The sequence below is a fragment of the Mytilus edulis genome, chromosome 1 (genome assembly GCF_963676685.1).
Source record: "Mytilus edulis chromosome 1, xbMytEdul2.2, whole genome shotgun sequence".
NCBI classification, from domain to species: Eukaryota; Metazoa; Mollusca; class Bivalvia; order Mytilida; family Mytilidae; genus Mytilus; species Mytilus edulis.
In genome coordinates this window covers 15,146,777-15,174,270 of record NC_092344.1, presented here as the reverse complement: position 1 = coordinate 15,174,270, position 27,494 = coordinate 15,146,777, and the positions used below count along the sequence as shown (strand labels likewise).

Sequence of the window (27,494 nt, the reverse complement as noted above, 5' to 3'; positions counted from 1 at the left end):
TTCTAGTATCTGTCATTTCAGATATAGGGGATTTTAGGTTCTAGTATCTGTCATTTCAGATATAGGGGATCTTAGGTTCTAGTATCTGTCATTTCAGATGTAGGGAATCTTAGGTTCTAGTATCTGTCATTTCAGATGTAGGGAATCTTAAGTTCTAGTATCTGTCATTTCAGATATAGGGGATTTTAGGTTCTAGTATCTGTCATTTCAGATGTTGGTTATCTTAGGTTCTCGTATCTGTCATTTCAGATGTAGGGAATCTTAGGTTCTAGGATCTGTCTTTTCAGATGTAGGGAATCTTAGGTTCTAGTATCTGTCATTTCAGATGTAGGGAATCTCAGGTTCTAGTATCTGTAATTTCAGATGTAGAGAATCTTAAGGTTTAGTATCTTGCTTTTCAGATGTAGGGAATCTTAGGTTTTAGTATCTTGCATTTCAGATGTAGGGAATCTCATGTTCTAGTATCTGTCATTTCAGATATCGGGGATTTTAGGTTCTAGTATCTGTCATTTCAGATGTAGGGAATCTTAGGTTCAAGTATCTGTCATTTCAGATGTAGAGAATCTTAGGTTCTAGTATCTGTCATTTCAGATATAGGGGATCTTAGGTTCTAGTATCTGTCATTTCAGATGTAGGAAATATTAGGTTCTAGTATCTGTCATTTCAGATGTAGGGAATCTTAGGTTCTAGTATCTGTCATTTCAGATGTAGGGGATCTTAGGTTCTAGTATCTGTCATTTCAGATATCGGGGATCTTAGGTTCTTGTATCTGTCATTTCAGATATAGGGGGTCTTAGGTTCTAGTATCTGTTATTTCAAATGTAGGGAATCTTAGGTTCAAGTATCTGTCATTTCAGATGTAGAGAATCTTAGGTTCTAGTATCTGTCATTTCAGATGTAGGAAATATTAGGTTCTAGTATCTGTCATTTCAGATGTAGGGAATCTTAGGTTCTAGTATCTGTCATTTCAGATGTAGGGGATCTTAGGTTCTAGTATCTGTCATTTCAGATATAGGGGGTCTTAGGTTCTAGTATCTGTTATTTCAAATGTAGGGAATCTTAGGTTCAAGTATCTGTCATTTCAGATGTAGGGGATCTTAGGTTCTAGTATCTGTCATTTCAGATGTAGGGGATCTTAGGTTCTAGTATCTGTCATTTCAGATGTAGGGGATCTTAGGTTCTAGTATCTGTCATTTCAGATGTAGGGGATCTTAGGTTCTAGTATCTGTCATTTCAGATATAGGGGGTCTTAGGTTCTAGTATCTGTTATTTCAAATGTAGGGAATCTAAGGTTCTAGTATCTGTCATTTCAGATGTAGGAAATATTAGGTTCTTGTATCTGTCATTTCAGATGTAGGGAATCTTAGGTTCTAGTATCTGTCTTTTCAGATGTAGGGAATCTTAGGTTCTAGTATCTGTCATTTCAGATGTAGGGGATCTTAGGTTTTAGTATCTTGCATTTCAGATGCAGGGAATCTCATGTTCTAGTATCTGTCATTTCAGATATCGGGGATTTTAGGTTCTAGTATCTGTCATTTCAGTTATAGGGAATCTTAGGTTCTAGTATCTGTCATTTCAAATGTAGAGAATCTTAGGTTCTAGTATCTGTCATTTCAGATGTAGGGAATCTTAGGTTCTAGTATCTGTCATTTCAGATGTAGGAAATATTAGGTTCTAGTATCTGTCATTTCAGATGTAGGGAATCTTAGGTTCTAGTATCTGTCATTTCAGATGTAGGGGATCTTAGGTTCTAGTATCTGTCATTTCAGATATAGGGGATCTTAGGTTCTAGTATCTGTCATTTCAGATGTAGGGGATCTTAGGTTCTAGTATCTGTCATTTCAGATATAGGGGGTCTTAGGTTCTAGTATCTATCATTTCAGATGTAGGGGATCTTAGGTTCTAGTACCTTGCTTTTCAGATGTAGGGTATCTCATGTTTTAGTATCTGTCATTTCAGATGTAGGGGATCTTAAGTTCTAGTATCTGTCATTTCAGATATAGGGGATTTTAGGTTCTAGTATCTGTCATTTCAGATATAGGGGATCTTAGGTTCTAGTATCTGTCATTTCAGATGTAGGGAATCTTAGGTTCTAGTATCTGTCATTTCAGATGTAGGAAATCTTAAGTTCTAGTATCTGTCATTTCAGATAATGGGGATTTTAGGTTCTAGTATCTGTCATTTCAGATGTTGGTTATCTTAGGTTCTCGTATCTGTCATTTCAGATGTAGGGAATCTTAGGTTATAGGATCTGTCTTTTCAGATGTAGGGAATCTTAGGTTCTAGTATCTGTCATTTCAGATGTAGGGAATCTCAGGTTCTAGTATCTGTCATTTCAGATGTAGAGAATCTTAAGGTTTAGTATCTTGCTTTTCAGATGTAGGGAATCTTAGGTTTTAGTATCTTGCATTTCAGATGTAGGGAATCTCATGTTCTAGTATCTGTCATTTTCGATATCGGGGATTTTAGGTTCTAGTATCTGTCATTTCAGATGTAGGGAATCTTAGGTTCAAGTATCTGTCATTTCAGATGTAGAGAATCTTAGGTTCTAGTATCTGTCATTTCAGATATAGGGGATCTTAGGTTCTAGTATCTGTCATTTCAGATGTAGGAAATATTAGGTTCTATTATCTGTCATTTCAGATGTAGGGAATCTTAGGTTCTAGTATCTGTCATTTCAGATGTAGGGGATCTTAGGTTCTAGTATCTGTCATTTCAGATGTAGGGGATCTTAGGTTCTTGTATCTGTCATTTCAGATATAGGGGGTCTTAGGTTCTAGTATCTGTTATTTCAAATGTAGGGAATCTTAGGTTCAAGTATCTGTCATTTCAGATGTAGAGAATCTTAGGTTCTAGTATCTGTCATTTCAGATGTAGGGAATCTCATGTTCTAGTATCTGTCATTTCAGATGTAGGGAATCTTAGGTTCTAGTATCTGTCATTTCAGATGTAGGAAATATTAGGTTCTAGTATCTGTCATTTTAGATGTAGGGAATCTTAGGTTCTAGTATCTGTCATTTCAGATGTAGGGGATCTTAGGTTTTAGTATCTTGCATTTCAGATGTAGGGAATCTCATGTTCTAGTATCTGTCATTTCAGATATCGGGGATTTTAGGTTCTAGTATCTGTCATTTCAGATGTAGGGAATCTTAGGTTCAAGTATCTGTCATTTCAGATGTAGGGAATCTTAGGTTCTAGTATCTGTCATTTCAGATAAAGGGGATCTTAGGTTCTAGTATCTGTCATTGCAGATGTAGGGAATCTTAGGTTCTGGTATCTATCATTTCAGTTATAGGGGATCTTAGGTTCTAGTATCTGTCATTTCAGATATAGGGAATCTTAGGTTCTAGTATCTGTCATTTCAGATGTAGGGGATCTTAGGTTCAAGTATCTGTCATTTCAGATGTAGGGAATCTTAGGTTCAAGTATCTGTCATTTCAGATATAGGGGGTCTTAGGTTCTTGTATCTGTCATTTCAGATATAGGGGGTCTTAGGTTCTAGTATCTGTTATTTCAAATGTAGGGAATCTTAGGTTCAAGTATCTGTCATTTCAGATGTAGAGAATCTTAGGTTCTAGTATCTGTCATTTCAGATGTAGGGAATCTCATGTTCTAGTATCTGTCATTTCAGATGTAGGGAATCTTAGGTTCTAGTATCTGTCATTTCAGATGTAGGAAATATTAGGTTCTAGTATCTGTCATTTCAGATGTAGGGAATCTTAGGTTCTAGTATCTGTCATTTCAGATGTAGGGGATCTTAGGTTTTAGTATCTTGCATTTCAGATGTAGGGAATCTCATGTTCTAGTATCTGTCATTTCAGATATCGGGGATTTTAGGTTCTAGTATCTGTCATTTCAGATGTAGGGAATCTTAGGTTCAAGTATCTGTCATTTCAGATGTAGGGAATCTTAGGTTCTAGTATCTGTCATTTCAGATGTAGGGGATCTAAGGTTCTAGTATCTGTCATTTCAGATGTAGGGAATCTTAGGTTCTGGTATCTATCATTTCAGTTATAGGGGATCTTAGGTTCTAGTATCTGTCATTTCAGATATAGGGAATCTTAGGTTCTAGTATCTGTCATTTCAGATGTAGGGGATCTTAGGTTCAAGTATCTGTCATTTCAGATGTAGGGAATCTTAGGTTCAAGTATCTGTCATTTCAGATATAGGGGGTCTTAGGTTCTTGTATCTGTCATTTCAGTTATAGAGAATCTTAGGTTCTAGTATCTATCATTTCAGTTATAGGGAATCTTAGGTTCTAGTATCTGTCATTTCAGATGTAGGGAATCTCAGGTTCTAGTATCTATCATTTCAGATGTAGAGAATCTTAAGGTTTAGTATCTTGCTTTTCAGATGTAGGGAATCTTAGGTTTTAGTATCTTGCATTTCAGATGTAGGGAATCTCATGTTCTAGTATCTGTCATTTTCGATATCGGGGATTTTAGGTTCTAGTATCTGTCATTTCAGATGTAGGGAATCTTAGGTTCAAGTATCTGTCATTTCAGATGTAGAGAATCTTAGGTTCTAGTATCTGTCATTTCAGATATAGGGGATCTTAGGTTCTAGTATCTGTCATTTCAGATGTAGGAAATATTAGGTCCTAGTATCTGTCATTTCAGATGTAGGGAATCTTAGGTTCTAGTATCTGTCATTTCAGATGTAGGGGATCTTAGGTTCTAGTATCTGTCATTTCAGATGTAGGGGATCTTAGGTTCTTGTATCTGTCATTTCAGATATAGGGGGTCTTAGGTTCTAGTATCTGTTATTTCAAATGTAGGGAATCTTAGGTTCAAGTATCTGTCATTTCAGATGTAGAGAATCTTAGGTTCTAGTATCTGTCATTTCAGATGTAGGGAATCTCATGTTCTAGTATCTGTCATTTCAGATGTAGGGAATCTTAGGTTCTAGTATCTGTCATTTCAGATGTAGGAAATATTAGGTTCTAGTATCTGTCATTTTAGATGTAGGGAATCTTAGGTTCTAGTATCTGTCATTTCAGATGTAGGGGATCTTAGGTTTTAGTATCTTGCATTTCAGATGTAGGGAATCTCATGTTCTAGTATCTGTCATTTCAGATATCGGGGATTTTAGGTTCTAGTATCTGTCATTTCAGATGTAGGGAATCTTAGGTTCAAGTATCTGTCATTTCAGATGTAGGGAATCTTAGGTTCTAGTATCTGTCATTTCAGATAAAGGGGATCTTAGGTTCTAGTATCTGTCATTTCAGATGTAGGGAATCTTAGGTTCTGGTATCTATCATTTCAGTTATAGGGGATCTTAGGTTCTAGTATCTGTCATTTCAGATATAGGGAATCTTAGGTTCTAGTATCTGTCATTTCAGATGTAGGGGATCTTAGGTTCAAGTATCTGTCATTTCAGATGTAGGGAATCTTAGGTTCAAGTATCTGTCATTTCAGATATAGGGGGTCTTAGGTTCTTGTATCTGTCATTTCAGATATAGGGGGTCTTAGGTTCTAGTATCTGTTATTTCAAATGTAGGGAATCTTAGGTTCAAGTATCTGTCATTTCAGATGTAGAGAATCTTAGGTTCTAGTATCTGTCATTTCAGATGTAGGGAATCTCATGTTCTAGTATCTGTCATTTCAGATGTAGGGAATCTTAGGTTCTAGTATCTGTCATTTCAGATGTAGGATATATTAGGTTCTAGTATCTGTCATTTCAGATGTAGGGAATCTTAGGTTCTAGTATCTGTCATTTCAGATGTAGGGGATCTTAGGTTTTAGTATCTTGCATTTCAGATGTAGGGAATCTCATGTTCTAGTATCTGTCATTTCAGATATCGGGGATTTTAGGTTCTAGTATCTGTCATTTCAGATGTAGGGAATCTTAGGTTCAAGTATCTGTCATTTCAGATGTAGGGAATCTTAGGTTCTAGTATCTGTCATTTCAGATGTAGGGGATCTAAGGTTCTAGTATCTGTCATTTCAGATGTAGGGAATCTTAGGTTCTGGTATCTATCATTTCAGTTATAGGGGATCTTAGGTTCTAGTATCTGTCATTTCAGATATAGGGAATCTTAGGTTCTAGTATCTGTCATTTCAGATGTAGGGGATCTTAGGTTCAAGTATCTGTCATTTCAGATGTAGGGAATCTTAGGTTCAAGTATCTGTCATTTCAGATATAGGGGGTCTTAGGTTCTTGTATCTGTCATTTCAGTTATAGAGAATCTTAGGTTCTAGTATCTATCATTTCAGTTATAGGGAATCTTAGGTTCTAGTATCTGTCATTTCAGATGTAGGGGATCTTAGGTTCTAGTATCTGTCATTTCAGATATAGGGAATCTTAGGTTCTAGTATCTGTCATTTCAGATATAGGGGGTCTTTGGTTCTAGTATCTGTCATTTCAGATGTAGGGGATCTTAGGTTCAAGTATCTGTCATTTCCGATGTAGGGAATCTTAGGTTCAAGTATCTGTCATTTCAGATATAGGGGGTCTTAGGTTCTTGTATCTGTCATTTCAGTTATAGAGAATCTTAGGTTCTAGTATCTATCATTTCAGTTATAGGGAATCTTAGGTTCTAGTATCTGTCATTTCAGATGTAGAGAATCTTAGGTTCTAGTATCTATCATTTCAGTTATAGGGAATCTTAGGTTCTAGTATCTGTCATTTCAGATGTAGGGAATCTCATGTTCTAGTATCTGTCATTTCAGATGTAGGGAATCTTAGGTTCTAGTATCTGTCATTTCAGATGTAGGAAATATTAGGTTCTAGTATCTGTCATTTCAGATGTAGGGAATCTTAGGTTCTAGTATCTGTCATTTCAGATGTAGGGGATCTTAGGTTTTAGTATCTTGCATTTCAGATGTAGGGAATCTCATGTTCTAGTATCTGTCATTTCAGATATCGGGGATTTTAGGTTCTAGTATCTGTCATTTCAGATGTAGGGAATCTTTGGTTCAAGTATCTGTCATTTCAGATGTAGAGAATCTTAGGTTCTAGTATCTGTCATTTCAGATGTAGGGAATCTTAGGTTCTAGTATCTGTCATTTCAGATGTAGGAAATATACGGTTCTAGTATCTGTCATTTTAGATGTAGGGAATCTTAGGTTCTAGTATCTGTCATTTCAGATGTAGGGGATCTTAGGTTCTAGTATCTGTCATTTCAGATATAGGGAATCTTAGGTTCTAGTATCTGTCATTTCAGATGTAGGGGATCTTAGGTTCAAGTATCTGTCATTTCAGATGTAGGGAATCTTAGGTTCAAGTATCTGTCATTTCAGATATAGGGGGTCTTAGGTTCTTGTATCTGTCATTTCAGTTATAGAGAATTTTAGGTTCTAGTATCTGTCATTTCAGATGTAGGGGATCTTAGGTTCTAGTATCTGTCATTTCAGATATAGGGAATCTTAGGTTCTAGTATCTGTCATTTCAGATATAGGGGGTCTTAGGTTCTAGTATCTGTTATTTCAAATGTAGGGAATCTTAGGTTCAAGTATCTGTCATTTCAGATGTAGAGAATCTTAGGTTCTAGTATCTGTCATTTCAGATGTAGGGAATCTCATGTTCTAGTATCTGTCATTTCAGATGTAGGGAATCTTAGGTTCTAGTATCTGTCATTTCAGATGTAGGAAATATTAGGTTCTAGTATCTGTCATTTCAGATGTAGGGGATCTTAGGTTCAAGTATCTGTCATTTCAGATGTAGGGAATCTTAGGTTCAAGTATCTGTCATTTCAGATATAGGGGGTCTTAGGTTCTTGTATCTGTCATTTCAGTTATAGAGAATCTTAGGTTCTAGTATCTATCATTTCAGTTATAGGGAATCTTAGGTTCTAGTATCTGTCATTTCAGATGTAGGGAATCTCAGGTTCTAGTATCTGTCATTTCAGATGTAGAGAATCTTAAGGTTTAGTATCTTGCTTTTCAGATGTAGGGAATCTTAGGTTTTAGTATCTTGCATTTCAGATGTAGGGAATCTCATGTTCTAGTATCTGTCATTTTCGATATCGGGGATTTTAGGTTCTAGTATCTGTCATTTCAGATGTAGGGAATCTTAGGTTCAAGTATCTGTCATTTCAGATGTAGAGAATCTTAGGTTCTAGTATCTGTCATTTCAGATATAGGGGATCTTAGGTTCTAGTATCTGTCATTTCAGATGTAGGAAATATTAGGTTCTAGTATCTGTCATTTCAGATGTAGGGAATCTTAGGTTCTAGTATCTGTCATTTCAGATGTAGGGGATCTTAGGTTCTAGTATCTGTCATTTCAGATGTAGGGGATCTTAGGTTCTTGTATCTGTCATTTCAGATATAGGGGGTCTTAGGTTCTAGTATCTGTTATTTCAAATGTAGGGAATCTTAGGTTCAAGTATCTGTCATTTCAGATGTAGAGAATCTTAGGTTCTAGTATCTGTCATTTCAGATGTAGGGAATCTCATGTTCTAGTATCTGTCATTTCAGATGTAGGGAATCTTAGGTTCTAGTATCTGTCATTTCAGATGTAGGAAATATTAGGTTCTAGTATCTGTCATTTTAGATGTAGGGAATCTTAGGTTCTAGTATCTGTCATTTCAGATGTAGGGGATCTTAGGTTTTAGTATCTTGCATTTCAGATGTAGGGAATCTCATGTTCTAGTATCTGTCATTTCAGATATCGGGGATTTTAGGTTCTAGTATCTGTCATTTCAGATGTAGGGAATCTTAGGTTCAAGTATCTGTCATTTCAGATGTAGAGAATCTTAGGTTCTAGTATCTGTCATTTCAGATGTAGGGAATCTTAGGTTCTAGTATCTGTCATTTCAGATGTAGGAAATATTAGGTTCTAGTATCTGTCATTTTAGATGTAGGGAATCTTAGGTTCTAGTATCTGTCATTTCAGATGTAGGGGATCTTAGGTTCTAGTATCTGTCATTTCAGATATAGGGAATCTTAGGTTCTAGTATCTGTCATTTCAGATGTAGGGGATCTTAGGTTCAAGTATCTGTCATTTCAGATGTAGGGAATCTTAGGTTCAAGTATCTGTCATTTCAGATATAGGGGGTCTTAGGTTCTTGTATCTGTCATTTCAGTTATAGAGAATTTTAGGTTCTAGTATCTGTCATTTCAGATGTAGGGGATCTTAGGTTCTAGTATCTGTCATTTCAGATATAGGGAATCTTAGGTTCTAGTATCTGTCATTTCAGATATAGGGGGTCTTAGGTTCTAGTATCTGTTATTTCAAATGTAGGGAATCTTAGGTTCAAGTATCTGTCATTTCAGATGTAGAGAATCTTAGGTTCTAGTATCTGTCATTTCAGATGTAGGGAATCTCATGTTCTAGTATCTGTCATTTCAGATGTAGGGAATCTTAGGTTCTAGTATCTGTCATTTCAGATGTAGGAAATATTAGGTTCTAGTATCTGTCATTTTAGATGTAGGGAATCTTAGGTTCTAGTATCTGTCATTTCAGATGTAGGGGATCTTAGGTTTTAGTATCTTGCATTTCAGATGGAGGGAATCTCATGTTCTAGTATCTGTCATTTTAGATATCGGGGATTTTAGGTTCTAGTATCTGTCATTTCAGATGTAGGGAATCTTAGGTTCAAGTATCTGTCATTTCAGATGTAGAGAATCTTAGGTTCTAGTATCTGTCATTTCAGATATAGGGGATCTTAGGTTCTAGTATCTGTCATTTCAGATGTAGGAAATATTAGGTTCTAGTATCTGTCATTTCAGATGTAGGGAATCTTAGGTTCTAGTATCTGTCATTTCAGATGTAGGGGATCTTAGGTTCTAGTATCTGTCATTTCAGATGTAAGGGATCTTAGGTTCTTGTATCTGTCATTTCAGATATAGGGGGTCTTAGGTTCTAGTATCTGTTATTTCAAATGTAGGGAATCTTAGGTTCAAGTATCTGTCATTTCAGATGTAGAGAATCTTAGGTTCTAGTATCTGTCATTTCAGATGTAGGGAATCTCATGTTCTAGTATCTGTCATTTCAGATGTAGGGAATCTTAGGTTCTAGTATCTGTCATTTCAGATGTAGGAAATATTAGGTTCTAGTATCTGTCATTTTAGATGTAGGGAATCTTAGGTTCTAGTATCTGTCATTTCAGATGTAGGGGATCTTAGGTTCTAGTATCTGTCATTTCAGATGTAGGGAATCTTAGGTTCTGGTATCTATCATTTCAGTTATAGGGGATCTTAGGTTCTAGTATCTGTCATTTCAGATATAGGGAATCCTAGGTTTTAGTATCTGTCATTTCAGATGTAGGGGATCTTAGGTTCAAGTATCTGTCATTTCAGAGGTAGGGAATCTTAGGTTCAAGTATCTGTCATTTCAGATATAGGGGGTCTTAGGTTCTTGTATCTGTCATTTCAGATATAGGGGGTCTTAGGTTCTAGTATCTGTTATTTCAAATGTAGGGAATCTTAGGTTCAAGTATCTGTCATTTCAGATGTAGAGAATCTTAGGTTCTAGTATCTGTCATTTCAGATGTAGGGAATCTCATGTTCTAGTATCTGTCATTTCAGATGTAGGGAATCTTAGGTTCTAGTATCTGTCATTTCAGATGTAGGAAATATTAGGTTCTAGTATCTGTCATTTCAGATGTAGGGAATCTTAGGTTCTAGTATCTGTCATTTCAGATGTAGGGGATCTTAGGTTTTAGTATCTTGCATTTCAGATGTAGGGAATCTCATGTTCTAGTATCTGTCATTTCAGATATCGGGGATTTTAGGTTCTAGTATCTGTCATTTCAGATGTAGGGAATCTTTGGTTCAAGTATCTGTCATTTCAGATGTAGAGAATCTTAGGTTCTAGTATCTGTCATTTCAGATGTAGGGAATCTTAGGTTCTAGTATCTGTCATTTCAGATGTAGGAAATATTAGGTTCTAGTATCTGTCATTTTAGATGTAGGGAATCTTAGGTTCTAGTATCTGTCATTTCAGATGTAGGGGATCTTAGGTTCTAGTATCTGTCATTTCAGATATAGGGAATCTTAGGTTCTAGTATCTGTCATTTCAGATGTAGGGGATCTTAGGTTCAAGTATCTGTCATTTCAGATGTAGGGAATCTTAGGTTCAAGTATCTGTCATTTCAGATATAGGGGGTCTTAGGTTCTTGTATCTGTCATTTCAGTTATAGAGAATCTTAGGTTCTAGTATCTGTCATTTCAGATATAGGGGGTCTTAGGTTCTAGTATCTGTTATTTCAAATGTAGGGAATCTTAGGTTCAAGTATCTGTCATTTCAGATATAGGGAATCTTAGGTTCTAGTATCTGTCATTTCAGATATAGGGGGTCTTAGGTTCTAGTATCTGTTATTTCAAATGTAGGGAATCTTAGGTTCAAGTATCTGTCATTTCAGATGTAGAGAATCTTAGGTTCTAGTATCTGTCATTTCAGATGTAGGGAATCTCATGTTCTAGTATCTGTCATTTCAGATGTAGGGAATCTTAGGTTCTAGTATCTGTCATTTCAGATGTAGGGAATCTTAGGTTCTAGTATCTGTCATTTCAGATGTAGGGGATCTTAGGTTCTAGTATCTGTCATTTCAGATATAGGGAATCTTAGGTTCTAGTATCTGTCATTTCAGATGTAGGGGATCTTAGGTTCAAGTATCTGTCATTTCAGATGTAGGGAATCTTAGGTTCAAGTATCTGTCATTTCAGATATAGGGGGTCTTAGGTTCTTGTATCTGTCATTTCAGTTATAGAGAATCTTAGGTTCTAGTATCTGTCATTTCAGATGTAGGGGATCTTAGGTTCTAGTATCTGTCATTTCAGATATAGGGAATCTTAGGTTCTAGTATCTGTCATTTCAGATGTAGGAAATATTAGGTTCTAGTATCTGTCATTTCAGATGTAGGGAATCTTAGGTTCTAGTATCTGTCATTTCAGATGTAGGGGATCTTAGGTTCTAGTATCTGTCATTTCAGATATAGGGAATCTTAGGTTCTAGTATCTGTCATTTCAGATGTAGGGGATCTTAGGTTCAAGTATCTGTCATTTCAGATGTAGGGAATCTTAGGTTCAAGTATCTGTCATTTCAGATATAGGGGGTCTTAGGTTCTTGTATCTGTCATTTCAGTTATAGAGAATCTTAGGTTCTAGTATCTGTCATTTCAGATGTAGGGGATCTTAGGTTCTAGTATCTGTCATTTCAGATATAGGGAATCTTAGGTTCTAGTATCTGTCATTTCAGATATAGGGGGTCTTAGGTTCTAGTATCTATCATTTCAGATGTTGGGTATCTTAGGTTCTAGTATCTGTCTTTTCAGATGTAGGGAATCTTAGGTTCTAGTATCTGTCATTTCAGTTATAGGGAATCTTAGGTTCTAGTATCTGTCATTTCAAATGTAGAGAGTGTTAGGTTCTAGTATCTGTCTTATCATATGTTGGGTATCTTAGGTTCTTGTATCTGTCATTTCAGTTATAAGTAATCTTAGTTTCTAGTCTGTGTCATTTTAGATGTAGGGAATATATCGCGTTTTCGATCTGTCTCTTAACATCAGTTGACAAAAAGGTATGTCTAGATAGATTAACAATATGTCTATATGGTCACCAACAATCGGTGCAGAATGAACTATATGTCTGCACACCGTCAATCTGTCGGTAGGGAATATTGTATGGCATATGCAATACTATTAGAATCCGTCTTGGTAACGAATATCTGCCTCCGCAGGATATTTTATGTACATTAATTTTCCAGTCAGAACCTTTTGAGTTCAAAATCAAATAAAATAATTGCACGAGAAATATTCCTTATGTGATGTTCAAACGAATTTTAGGTTTTCGTTTCTCATTGAAATTAAGAATAATGTCCATGCTCTAAAAAAATCTTATAAAACCGTTTATGATCACTGTGTCACGAAATTGAGGAACATTTTTCATGAATAATGTAACAGTGGTCATTCATATTGTGTTTTGTTTTTAATCCATGGGGATCTTGATTTCAAGATGAGACCAGTACAGAATATAATTCAATTTGTGTTAGTTAATATACATATATATATATTTCTTTCTTTTTGAGATTTTTTATCATCTAAACACATAAAAGCCATCAACATGAACTTAATTTATATTTACCAGGTGGGCTATTATGCACAGACAAGCTGATAACTCCATTGAGAAAAAGATCATTTTTAAATTTTATAATATTTGAAGTATTTATTCGAAAGTCTTCTATAGTTTTGATTTCAAAATTACATAATAAAGATTTCAACTAAACTACTTTTAAACTTTAAACTTTGGTAAAGTAATTTTGAGATGAGTATAAATAATATATTTCACATAGAAATGATAATTTGTGTGGTTTTTAAACAAGAAATCATTATGTAGATAAACAAAATTCTTGGCTTACTGGGATACCATCTTCAAATCAGTGTTTGTTGAGAGCACAAGATAACTGTAAACAATCGGATGAACTTTCTCAAGTATTGAAATTTGAAGGATTCTATGATAGCATGTCAAGGTCATATAAGACAAGGAATTTATTTCGAAATACTCTGATCACAAGTCAGATAGAGGAATATTGATATTCTTAGAGAAAAAGATTAAAACGATGTCATGATACATTTTTCACTCTTACTAGGATAAGTCTAAGTATATTTTACAAATACTGCATACAAAAATATTTCGAAAGATTAGCAGTATTTTTATAACGGATTGCCAACATAGCAAGCGGTTCGACCTTCCTTTGCATATTGTGAATAAGTTAGAACACTACTTACAATTGTTTCAATATTAAGGTCAGTTAATCATTGTGATAATCAGATCTATATATAGGTAGTACCAAATGAAATTTAGTTTTTAAGTTTTCGATCGGCATCAACATGGTGACTAATTGTCGGATACGTAAACAAATAAACAATTCTGTATCATATTCTTTGAAATAAAAATTACATCCATTTTCAAACAACAACACTATTAAAATATTCAATGTGTAAGTGTGTTTTTATATGTTTTACACATAATTTTGACAAAAACTACTCTGAAAGACACTCTTTAATGTTCTTCTATAGGATATCACATCACAAAAATTAAATATCTATAACTTCTTTAAAGTGTAAAAATGTAGTAAATCTATTTGAAATGCAAATAGAGTTATCTCTCTTTGCGAACCTGGTTGAGTGTTTTGTATGGCCTATTTTTATTTTACTATCTCATTATAGTTGCTAATTTACAATGTTTTCTCTCATTATGGCCCATTTACAGTGACCACTCCTAATGCTTACACAATTTTGAAAAATGTGCTGCTTAAACATAACACTAAAATAGAGTCTTAATTATTGTAATGTTGACTATGAACAAGTTGAACCCAGACAACATATTACCACCGGGAAATGGGTTATTTTATACTGATAAAGACATTTTAAAGTAATTATTTCAAATTGATTAAATATATTAAACATTATCAAAGGCTGGTCCATAGGGGGCACAAAAAAAATGATTGTGGAAGTGAGTAGGTGGTGTGTTCGATAATGTCAAAGTCTGAAAAAAATAAAGCGACCATATATATATAAAGTTGAAGTAATCTGTATTTAAGTTTGAAAATTGTACTCATCTAATCACTGAATTATTCATTCATTAATTATGTGCTAGACTTTATAAAAGATCCAGCGAAACACGACGAAATATTTACATATATTGTCAACATTACCTGCAGATACTTATACATGTACTTAGACATAGTTTTGCTCATTGTTGAAGGCCATACGATGACATATAGTTTTTAACATCTGTGCCATTTGGTCATAATAATAAGACATAAAGCTTTATTTAGAGTCGGTATAAGCAAGCAATTACAAACATAAGCTCTGAAGAGCTTTTAAAACCGACATAACAACAAGTAAAACAAAACATACATATCGAGTCATGCACACAACATTAGACAGGTCTATATTGGAGAGTTTCTCAATGGCAATAATCAGTACAACATCTTCTTTTATATAACCTCAATTTTATCTTTATGTAATTTTTTATCGATCCGAACTTACTTTTACGAAATCTGACTATAAACGAAGACGTTGTCTTTCTCCTCCTTGCCAAGTTATAAGAATTTCCTACCAAATATATATCTTTATTACCAAAGTCTATATAAACTATAGGTATACAATTATATCAACATCAATAAAACATATAATACATACATAAGCACAGACCATGTGACAGCAGAAGGTGTTGTAATGATAAACAAACATTATTTTAACATTTCGGATCTAAGCTTAAAAGATCTAAAAATAAATTTACCTAAATTACACAATTCTTTTACATTATTAGTACTCATCAGTTTAATAAATTTGTACATCGACGGTTTTTTCCAATAAAATGGCTTAATATAAATTGTTCTACAACCTTGAAAACGTGGACATTTGAGGATGAAATGAAACTCATCCTCTATATCATTTTTACAAAAAGTACATATTCTATTATTTCTTGTTATACCATAAAATCTTCCATTTTCTATAGCTAAGTTGTGGCTACTTAATCTTATTTTTGTTATACATTTTTTGTAAACATTTGGAATTGGTTTGCATAAATAAAATTGCAGACAAAAATTATCTAACATATATATATAATTAGAACATTTTGGAGACATATGTAACTGAGCATCAAGTTCTTGTTTTAGACAATCGTATAAACGTTGCTTTATGACAGCAACATATACATCAGGCAAGTCACACATAAGGTTTTGGCTATACCATACATCACCTAAACCAATAAGAAAAAGTTCGTTCTTTATAAAATACAACCAGTTACACTTATTATTTGGACATCTCTCTAATTCACAATACAAGTAGTTATAACAATTTTTCAATATACAGTTTGAAGTATTTAGCAATTTAAACCAATATTTGAAAATCTCACATTTTCTTGCGAAAATAAGAGGCAATCTACCTAGTTCTTGATATATCATAACATTGTTAGTAGAAAACTTAACACCAAGTATATTTTTACAATAGTTCATGTGGACTCTCTCTATTGCCGGGGCTTTATGTGCACCCCATATTTCGCTTGCATAACTCAATAAAGAATTTATATAAGTATCAAACAGTGATAACAAAGTGACATAGTTTAAACACATACTTTTCACATTTCTTCTTAAAGCAAACATTGCTTTTCTACCTTGTTCTGACACTTTCTGTTGTAACATATTATATTTGCCATTAAAATTTAAAAGTACACCAAGATAAGTAAAATTATCAACAACTTCAATTTCCTTATTATCATAATACCATTTCTCATCAACATGAACTCTTCCACCTTTCCTAAATACAACAATTTTAGTTTTATCAATATTAACACTCAATGACCATTTTGATGTATACTCATATAATGTATCAAGCATATTTTGTAACCCCAAAACAGATTCTGAGAAAATAACCATATCATCAGCATACATAAGTAAAAATAAATTCAATTCTTTCATCTCATATGGTATGCACAGTGTAGATACTATTCTGTACGCTATCCGGAAGTCGCGATTTTCGAAGCGAGAACTTTTTGGATCACATTTTAAATTTGATGGGTATACTGAATTAAACGGTAAGTTGATCATCTATACATTGCTTAATGATTAATTCAGCCGACATCGATATTCTCAAATGGTTTAGAATTAAATTCCGCACATTCATTATTCGTATCTTTGCCTTAATCAAGAGATTTTCAAATGCATCACTAAGAAAAATCAGTCGGCGAACTTTAAAACAATCTTTTTACCCTCTTAGTGTACAAATTAACGTAAAAACCAGACTTAATTAACTAAATGAAGTATATTTCAAGTGGTGGTAAAAGTTTCAACCAGATCTTTGAAGCCAGAAATAAGAAAATTACACTTGTTTGAATTTCTCACTGTACGATCAGTCTCGCTTGTATATTTTAAAACTGTATGATCAGTCTTTATGCCACTGTATTCTAGTAGTGATTTCAAAGTTATTTACGATACATTAGGAGGTGGCATTTTTCTAAATAACACAAATACATTTCAATACATTCACATCCTGAAAACTTATGAAACATTTTTTAGCTAAATAGGGTGTACTCGACTTACTACATTAAGTATAAGGATGTTTAAATGTTGCTAAAATAAGAGGAAGGTTTGATGTATACTAGTATATAAGTTTCAGAAATGTCCTCCGTTATACTTAAAAGTGTACAAACACACAGATTTAGTTGTTATATAAAAATGCATGTATTTACACACATTCGACGCCGTACTGTAGCCTATAATAGATCACAGTTCCTTCACAAGATGTAGAGCTGTCTCTTTGACACTCAATTGTACACCACTTTGTCAAGCGGGGGTTATAGTGATAAAGAAGTCCGTCTTTCCGTTCGTCCGTTGGACCGGTACAATATGTTCCGCCGGTTTTGTAAGCGCCTCTCCTCATAAACCACTTTATATACATTGGGGTTCCGGCCATTTTTAAATGGAGAGGGGGTCCAATCCAGGAGAAAAGGGAATTTCAAATATATGTTCCCATACAAATGCATTAATAGTTAAAAAATGGTTTCAAACTGCCGGATCCCCTTTTTTTGAATCCGTCACTGATATAACTATAATATTAATTAATCTTATTCGGATTCCTTATCATAAATGATAATATAAAAAAGAAGATGTGGTATGATTGCCAATGAGACAACTATCCACAAAAGACCAAAATGACACAGACATTAACAACTATAGGTCACCGTACGGCCTTCAACAATGAGCAAAGCCCATACCGCATAGTCAGCTATAATAGGCCCCGATAAGACAATGTAAAACAATTCAAACGAGAAAACTAACGGCCTTATTTATGTACAAAAATGAACGAAAAACAAATAGGTAACACATAAACAAACGACAACCACTGAATTACAGGCTCCTGACTTGGGACAGGCACATACATAAATAATGTGGCGGGGTTAAACATGTTAGCGGGATCCCAACCCTCCCCCTAACCTGGGATAGTGATATAACAGTACAACACAAGAATGAACTATAAAAACCAGTTGAAAAAGGCTTAACTCATCAGATGGACAAAAATACAAGTGGACGTGGCCGGGTACTTATACATCCCGACACAAAAAGACGCAATGAACAGAAATGAGAGTACTCGCAGTTATCTGACAGCTAGTTCAAAGCCACTAACAACTTATAAAAAAATCATGCATCTAAGACTAAACTATCAATCCATACACATCCAACATCCAATGGATTTAGTGTAAAGACGTCATAAACAGCCAGAGAAAAACATGACCTTGTGCAATGCCAAGTTACAAGTATCGACAGATTGTAGATCCATGAATATGTATATGTATATAACATACTAGTAATATTTAGTTAGCTTTTAATTTACTGATAACAAAATCAATATTTATACCAATAAAAACAATATTCAATGATCTTATTACAGTGTTGAATAGGTAACCTTTTAGAATAAGTTTATTTAAAGGAGCGACAAGTTTACATGGATCATTTCTAAATTTCCGGGCACGGTTTACAACATTTCCATAAAAATGAGGATGTGCTATCCCGTTTGAAATAAGTTTTCTACAGGTACAATCAAACTTCAAAACCAAATCTTTAAATGTCTATGGACAAATTTAGTAAAGGTTTTAAGTAATTTATGGTAACGATATCCCTGGTTTATTAATTTACCAGTAATACATAGGTTGCGTTCGTCAAAATCAAAAACGTCACAACAGACACGGGCATAGCGAACAAGTTGTGAAATATAAACACCGTAAGATGGTGCCAAAGGAACATCACCATCTAAAAATGAAAAATTAACAATAGGGAACGAAAAATCGTCTCATTTGTCGTAAATTTTAGTGTGGAGTTTCCCGTTTAATGACTGTATTGTGCACCGTCTATTTCGAATTTTAGTAAAAATCTTTTATGGGGTTACTTTATATAAGATACGGACTTGAACATTGCATTATACGGGGGCACCCATCAGGTAATTCCAACACCTCTTAAACCAATCATTAAAGTTTTCTGAAACTGCTCCATTTTTTACTCGATTAATGCATTAAATAATCTTTAAAAATGTAATAGCTATAAACAGAAAACTGTATCGATACACTATTACAAAGTCCACCAACGAATCATGTATTACTTTTTAGGCATTTGATTTTAGATAAGACTGATGGAACAAAAATACAGTTATTTTGCCATCTAAAAAAATCATCAGAAATATATTTGTATTGTCTAAAAATGAAAGAAATTACACGTTATAGTTCCCTGGATAGTTCATAATATCACATATACACGTATATACCTTCAAATTGCTGTTGTTTTTTCTTCAAAATCACGACTGGTCATACAGTCAAAAAATCTGAAATCACTTCTAGAATACAGTCAGTTCTAGACTGATCGTACAGTAATTTATTTTGGGATCCTCAAGGAAAACATATTTTTATGGGAAATACGAATATTCTACTTAAATACGAGAAGAATATTGAAACAGTATATATTTAACTGTAAACTGATGCAAATATTTGCAATAAAAGATTATTTGCTTTGTACTACGAGAGCAAAATTGTTCATCGATTTCACTTTTTTCTACCAAGTTGATGTGATGCACACGAATATTTTATATTCTAATTCATGTTTTTGTTACAGTAACTCATATTTATGATGCTATATATACCTTGAAGATATTCAAAGCACTTTGTAGATATAGGAGTAAACAAATGATGAGAAAAGTTACCGTAGGCAAAACCGTCCTGTTAGCCAGTTGGAAATCATCGCTTCGAAAATCGCGACTTCCGGATAGCGTACAGAATAGTATCTACACTGTGGTATGGCATTACTATTAATGAAAGCCATTTCACAATCGTTAACATATAATGAAAAAAGTATGGGAGATAACACCTCTCCCTGCATCAAGCCCAATTCATTGGAAAAATATTCAGAATTAAAACCATCAACACATACACAAGTAGACACATTAGTATACATAGATTTAATAACAGTTAAAAGTTTACCTTGAATACCAATTTTTGATAATTTATACCATAGCATTAGCCTTTGAACAGTATCGAATGCTTTTGTGTAATCAACAAAACAACAAGAAAGACGTTTGTTTGCTGATAGGGACTTAAAAATTACAGAAATTAGGGCAAAAATTGCATCTACAGTTCCAAAACCTGGGCGAAAGCCGAACTGGGCGTCAGTAATGACATCAAAAGAATCGGACCACTCCATCAAACGTTGATTTAATACGGAAGTAAATGATTTTGCGAAATTACTTACAAGACTTATACCTCTATAGTTATTTGGATCGTCTTCGTTTCCTTTCTTGAAAATAGGCACAAGTATAGCAATGGCCCAGCTAGTAGGAAATATACCGGATTGTAAAATACCATTGAAAACCTTGACTAATATTGGCATAAAAACATCTTTATACTCTATAAAATATTCATTCAAAATACCGTCTTCTCCATGACTTTTATTGCGCTTTAAATTGCGGATGGCTTTTAAAATCTCCTCCTCTGTAATCACTTCATCAAGTTCAGGATATACACAATCGCCATCAGTGTTATTAAATAAATCTTCGTCACATGTATTGTCTATATTCACAGAAGACAATTTTTTAAAGTGTTCATAGAAAGATTGTAACGGTACATTATTTTTCTTTTCGGTCCTTTTCCTAAATTTAGAATAAAACAGTTTTGGGTTACTATATTTCAAAAAGTCCAATGCATTACCCTCTATACGTTGGTATTCTCGCTTAAGACGACGTGCCATAACTTTATATTCCCTCTTTGCACAAGTTAAGTTTGTATGGTTTACAATTGATTTTGAACGATTGAAAACATGTAGATAATCTATATAACATCGATAAAGTTCGATAAAATGTATGACAAAGAGTTTCTTCTGCTATTATTAGTTTCCTTTTCTTCATGGGGATTCCTTTGGGTCGTTAATTGGTTGACATTACAGAGTATTTGCCACGACGACTCAAGTTAAAATGTACGGGACTATTTCAAGCCTGCACATGTAAAAGCACAGAGATACATATCTTGCTCATCTGTTCTAGAAAGTCACGTGAAATTAGTAAATATTCTGTATCTCTCAAACTACTAAAATACTGACGAAAGTGATATTATTGTTGATAACTGAATTTCATGTCCTGCAACTTTCTTATAAAATGATTTAAGGGGTATATTGATGAGTATTTAACGTCCAGTGTCAAATATTACATGCAAAGAAATGTTTGCTACAATGTATTTGTATATTTTTTATTTTCATTTGATTTTTTGACTACATGTACATCTTAAACAGCATATCTTGTGTTCAGTCATAACAATACATTGAACTACATGACTGTAATTTAACTATGTGTAAATATCTGTTTTGATTGTATTGTAATTTGTATGTGAGAGCCTCAGGGAAGATGAGTTTATTGTAACTAACTGAGTTTACCCTCTTTAAATAAAGAATTTAAATTATTATTAGCTCACCTGGCCCGAAGGTCCAAGTGAGCTTTTCACATCACTTTGCGTCCGTCGTCGTTAACTTTTACAAAAATCTTCTCCTCTGAAACTACTGGGCCAAATTAAACCAAACTTGGCCACAATCATCATTGGGGTATCTAGTTTAAAAAATGTGTCCGATGACCTGGCCAACTAACCAAGATGGCTGTCATGGCTAAAAATAGAACATAGGGTTAAATGCAGTTTTTGGCTTATAATTCAAAAACCAAAGTAAAAATTGTTTGCCCTTAAAACGGCTTTTGTGTGATTATATCCGGTTTATTCAATGAAAATCTGAAGTTTTCAACTATATGTCTAAAATATTGAGATATGTCATTCAGCTCAGAAATAGATAAAGTGTAAACCATCGAGAAATTGAAAAATACATCGATGCATAAAGTGAGACCTTTACAAAATTGCTATCAGATTTAATGTTTAATCGTGTGGCAGCAAATGAGACTTAACCATGACTTTACCGAATATCGAGTTTTGCCGATAATTGTGTTCTCAATATATATTAAGTATAGTTTAAGAGTTGATTTTTTGGCATCATTTTCTTTAGCTTTTCCAGCCAAAAGAAGTTAATAGTAATTGAGACCATGTTTTTCTTTTGTTTGCGTAAGGAGGGTATAATGCTTCATAAGAAGATGTTAGTTCGTATTCGTGTTAGCAATTTCCACAATTTAAAACACAAACCTCTTTTCCTTGATATGAATTTTTGGAAAGTACATATATAGCATTCAGAAGAGAACCAGCAATGGCAGTTCACTCTGGCCGTAAATGCAGAATTTGTTCCATGAGTTCAGTTTTTTTCGTATTTTTATATTAAACAAAGCCCAAAAAGCAAACTAGAGATAACATAGAAGTTAACAAGATGGAGAGACACTTTAGATTAGTATCATTAAGACTATGAAGCTTGAACCCATGGACTGCAAAAAACAATTGTTCGCGTTGTTTATATTCAAACAGATACAACTTCTTTGTTGCCAATTTTTTTTTATCTATTACCCCGCTCAATTCCCAGGTGAGGGACTGTATTTGGTGTTTCCAGAGCTTGGCCATTACTAATTTTCGTTGATGAAATCCATTACTTTAAAATTTAAGAAAACACAATTTGTGACAACCAGTAATTTCTGTTTTTTGGCATACTCGATTACAGAAAAGAAAAAAAAAGTACAACAAAATTGGTGAAAAAAACTAAATTGGGAGGTATGAGATCAGAGGCCCAATCATAGATGACCCCCCCCCCTTTTTTTCCCCGGACTTCTGAACTAGGAAGAGACCCAATGTATTTTTATATTATATTAGCAATGTTGAAATATTATCATCGACTCGATAATTCTAAGAACATGTTATTATATGATGCATATTTATGTAGTAAAGAACTTCACAATAATAAAGTGAATACATGGTTTTCAAGTATAGACTGTATTTTAAAAAAGTTGGGCATACAAACATGTAATTTAAAAACCAGTATCTACTCTTTCACAAAATTTATCAAAGATAAGCTATATAAAAACTATCTCCATTTCTGGAAGGAAAATAGAAATAAAGTTTTACAATCAGATCAAGGTAAACCTACTACCTATTTTCCTTTAAAACTCTATTTTGTTTTGAAAAATATTTGGATCTAAAAGATTTTAGATTGAGACAATCAATCTGTAAAATTAGAATAAGCGCACATCCATTAAGGATTGAGACTGATAGATATGCTAAACTTTATGTGAATAGGACACTGAGAAAATGTTTATACTGTACTTTAAATAAAGTTGAAGATGAGATACACTTTGTAACTAAATGTCCACTATATATTGATAACAGAAACGAGTTTTTTACTGAAATTTCTCTAAATTGTAATAATTTTCAATCTTTAGACAATTTTTCAAAGTTTTTATGGCTATTTACACAAGAAAATTTAAATGTGTATAAATGTTTAGGAAAGTATTTATCTCAAAATTTAGAGATAAGGAGAAGTTCAAAAATAATAAATGCAAATTAGCCACAAATATACATATTTTGAGTGGTATATAATTTTAAATGGTATAATTTAAAGATGTAAATTGTATTATCTGGTTCTGTCCTGGCCTTTTATAGCATTTATAATAGTATTAAACAATGTTGTTTTCCTATATTATATGTCTCTAATTTATGTCTAATCTTACGTACTTGTATGTAATGTCATGAAAGCTCTTTATAGGGCCCTTTAATTGGAAATAAAATATTCTTATTCTTATTCTTACCTAAATGTGTATAAGTACTCGTTTTTTCCAAACATTAGTTTTTGGAAGCAACTACCTGTTAGGTTTTAAAAGACTTAACTTAAAACTTAAAACTTCTGCGAAACAAAATTTAGCGGTAAACCTCGTTTTTCCCATAAGGTACCTCTCAAATTTTGGTTTTTCCCTTCCTGACGTTATTTTCTAAAAATAGACGACAATTTACAGTATTAATTTTCATTGGATAAAAAACCTGACGTGAACACGACCTTGCTCCGAATGAACTAAACTGAAACGGGAAGGCGACATTTTGTTTGTAGATAAATATTATTTAGTGAGAAATTTGTTTAAGCATTGAATTCTTAGATGGGAGATTCTGGAATTGTTACAGATATCAACTCTTTGTTTGAGTCTGTTGAGCAGGATAACGATGACAATTTTTATAAACTGCAGAGCAAGGCCATAATTGGAAGGTAATTTTTTAGGACATGACAAAAATAATTTCAGGTGATGTCAGGCCTCACTTCATAAATTTTATTACCTGGAAAACAAGTTATTCAAATTTCAATCCCGGATTTTTTAATGATTGATTATTGCATGTAGAACGAAAAATTACAATCCCACAAAAGGGGGCGCGTTGACCTAGACTATATTTGAACTTTTATCTTTATTTATCGGAGGTAAATATATTGCACAGGTGCTTGAGGACAGGATCCTGTATGAGCCCCAAATAGTCTTCTTTCTTCTTTAAGTTTTCCAGTTTTCCATCTGAATAAAGATGATTAATAACTGGTGCATACGTGGCCTATTTATTAAAATTAAGTTATATTTACAAACAGTGCAAAGAACAGATGTAGTGATTAAAACTATGTACATGAGATGAAGTTTTTTAAATAATAGTGGAGAGAACAGCATATGTTAGCTGATCTCTGAAAGAGTCGACTGTCTGTGTATTTACTACTGTGGTTGGTAAAAGATTCCATTGAGTTATTGTGTATGGGAAGAATGAAAATCTGTACGAGTCTTTTGATGTATAAATATGTCTGAAGGTGTGAGAATGATGCCATAATATATACCATATTTATACTCTAAATATGCATGTTTACTATCAACGTGAATCTCGACTATAGAGCGCTCTATAGTCGAGATTCACGTTGATAGTAAACATGCATATTTAGAGTATAAATATGGTATATTAGTATATATATGGTACAAATAAGTACAAATAAGGGATATATATAGTCCCTCCCCCTTTTTTTTATATATTTTTTTTTAATCATAAATCTCAGATTTTTCTATATATATCCCTTATTTGTACTTATTTGTACCATATATATACTAATATACCATATTTATACTCTAAATATGCATGTTTACTATCAACGTGAATCTCGACTATAGAGCGCTCTATAGTCGAGATTCACGTTGATAGTAAACATGCATATTTAGAGTATAAATATGGTATATTAGTATATATATGGTACAAATAAGTACAAATAAGGGATATATATAGAAAAATCTGAGATTTATGATTAAAAAAAAATATATAAAAAAAAGGGGGAGGGACTATTTGGGGCTCATACAGGATCCTGTCCTCAAGCACCTGTGATATATTGATGACAATGATGTGTTGATAATGTAACATATGTCTTTGCATTTTTATGGTACTACTAGATGGCAGCTGGCTTGGGCCATATAGTCTTACACTTGTCTGTCATTAAGTTATTCTGTCATTTATTTTTAGCATACAAGTCTTCAATGGCATGTTGTTTTACGCGGTTGATGTTTGCTGATATAATGTGCTTTTGGAATTGAACATTTCTATTTTTTAAACAATGAACCTGTGGTAGAATGAGATTGCCAATGACACAACTCTTCACAAGTGACATTATGACACAGAAATTAACAACTTTACCACCACATTATGTCACTGAATGGCCTTCATCAATGAGCAAATCCCATAACAAGACCATTTGTGTTGTAACTTGTTCAGACACTTAAGGTCCTGTATGTTACAGGGCTTTAGTAAACAATTAAATCATCAAGAAACTGTTACACTGTCCTTACATTTATTCTTCAGTAAAGTGGAGTGTCTTTAACCAGTTATCATTTGCAATGCACATTAACATACATGTACATGTGCACTTTAACACACAATAACTGATTGATCTTCTGATCTTTCTGGTGATCAAATGGGTGTCTGTTTAATGTCCAGTCGCAAATTAAATGGAAAGTTGTCTCATTGGCACTCATACCACATCTTCTTTTATCTAGTATATACAATTTAAACATGTTGAATATGGATGTAGCCAATCATGCTAGATAGTTGATAAATGTATTTTATATTTGGGTTTGTGTGTTTACCTTCACTCAGAAGAACTTTCAATCTGGGTAAACTATCTATCCAGCATGAAAAATGTGTATGGCAAATCATACCAAAAAATGTTGCTATTGTGTGGTAAGAAGAAAAGAAAATGTGCAAAATGAACAAACACATTGACATTCTTCTATAAAACTCTTCTACCTTCTCCATAATTTTACCTTATGAAGAATCGACTACATTTGAAATTGAAAAACATAAATTATTTCATTCTTTGAAAACTTGGAAAACATACATGACATACACAATGTATCAGTATTTAAAGCATTTTATAAAATGAAATTTCTGATTTTTTTTTTGTTTCAATGTCACACTGAGTTTGGTTAAGTTCCAATTATTGACATCTTGCTGATATGAAAAAGAATATAAATCATAATTATTATCACATCTATACTCGCCGCGATATAACCTTTTTGTGCTCATGCGGCGTAAAGCAACCAACAATCAATCATGTTATCACATATAAAAATTTACTGTTTTGGTGCCTTGAATGTTCTCAAAAGGAATGAAATTTGTGATTTCTGCTTGATAGATAGATGTAACACAGATTTTGATAAGAACTGGTACATGTACACTTGTAACTTCTGATAAATCAAACCTTTTGTCATGATGGTCATGATAATGGCAAGCTTGTTTGAACAATACAAACTGATCAGATTTGCCCTAACTGTTGCCTAACAATTATTTGAAGGCAAAAAAAAAGCATAACATTCTCAAGTAAGGAGATTTGGTATGATTGTCAATGAGACACTTCTCCAACAGAGTCCAAAGAACATTGAATTGAGCAATTATAGGTCACTATAAGGCCATCAACATTGAGCAATTATAGGTCACTCTAAGACCCTCAACATTGAGCAATTATAGGTCACTCTAAGGCCATCAACATTGAGCAATTATAGGTCACTCTAAGGCCATCAACATTGAGCAATTATAGGTCACTCTAAGGCCATCAACAATGAGCAAGACCCATACCATACAGTCAACTATATATTACAGGTCCTGACATAAAAAAATGTGCAACATAAAAATAATTTATGACAGCAACAAACAAAAAACATTTACAATAAATATCCAGCTAATGACAATCCTTGAAATACAGGTTCCTGGCTTGGCACTGTTACATACAGAATATTGCATCTTTAAACATGTGTATAAGCCCTGTACCCTCTCCCTAACCAAGAAAACCGATGTGACAGCTCAACATAAGAACAAACTGTAAATACCAGTTGGAATAAACAAATTTGCTTATAACCTAATACTTGAATGATGAAAGAATTCAAGAAAAAAGTGTGTTCCCCTTAGTACAAAAATGCCCCTTCTTTGCCTCAACATCAATTCTCTTACATGTGGGGTATAGTTGTGTAAATTTATTTATAAAGATGGCTTAAAGGCTGAGGCTCTTATAAACCCACTTATAATGTATTTTTAGTAAATAAATTTTGATTCATTGAAAAGTTTCAATATTTTTCATGTTTATTTATAAATTTACAAC

General features: G+C 33.5%; 1 protein-coding gene across 3 annotated transcripts in view; it reads left to right on the top strand.

Annotated features, from left to right (window-relative positions):
• LOC139510762 (microphthalmia-associated transcription factor-like) overlaps window positions 1-27,494 on the top strand; it is a 62,724-nt gene that overhangs the window by 17,656 nt on the left and 17,574 nt on the right. The window contains exon 1 of one of the 3 annotated variants that reach the window (XM_071297299.1): window positions 23,847-24,095. The exons of the other annotated variants lie outside the window; for them this stretch is intronic. Within the exon in view, the coding sequence (XP_071153400.1) occupies window positions 23,989-24,095 (107 nt within the window). The 5' untranslated portion in view covers window positions 23,847-23,988. Of the gene's footprint in view, window positions 1-23,846; window positions 24,096-27,494 lie in introns of those variants that run through there. 3 annotated transcript variants of the gene reach the window in all.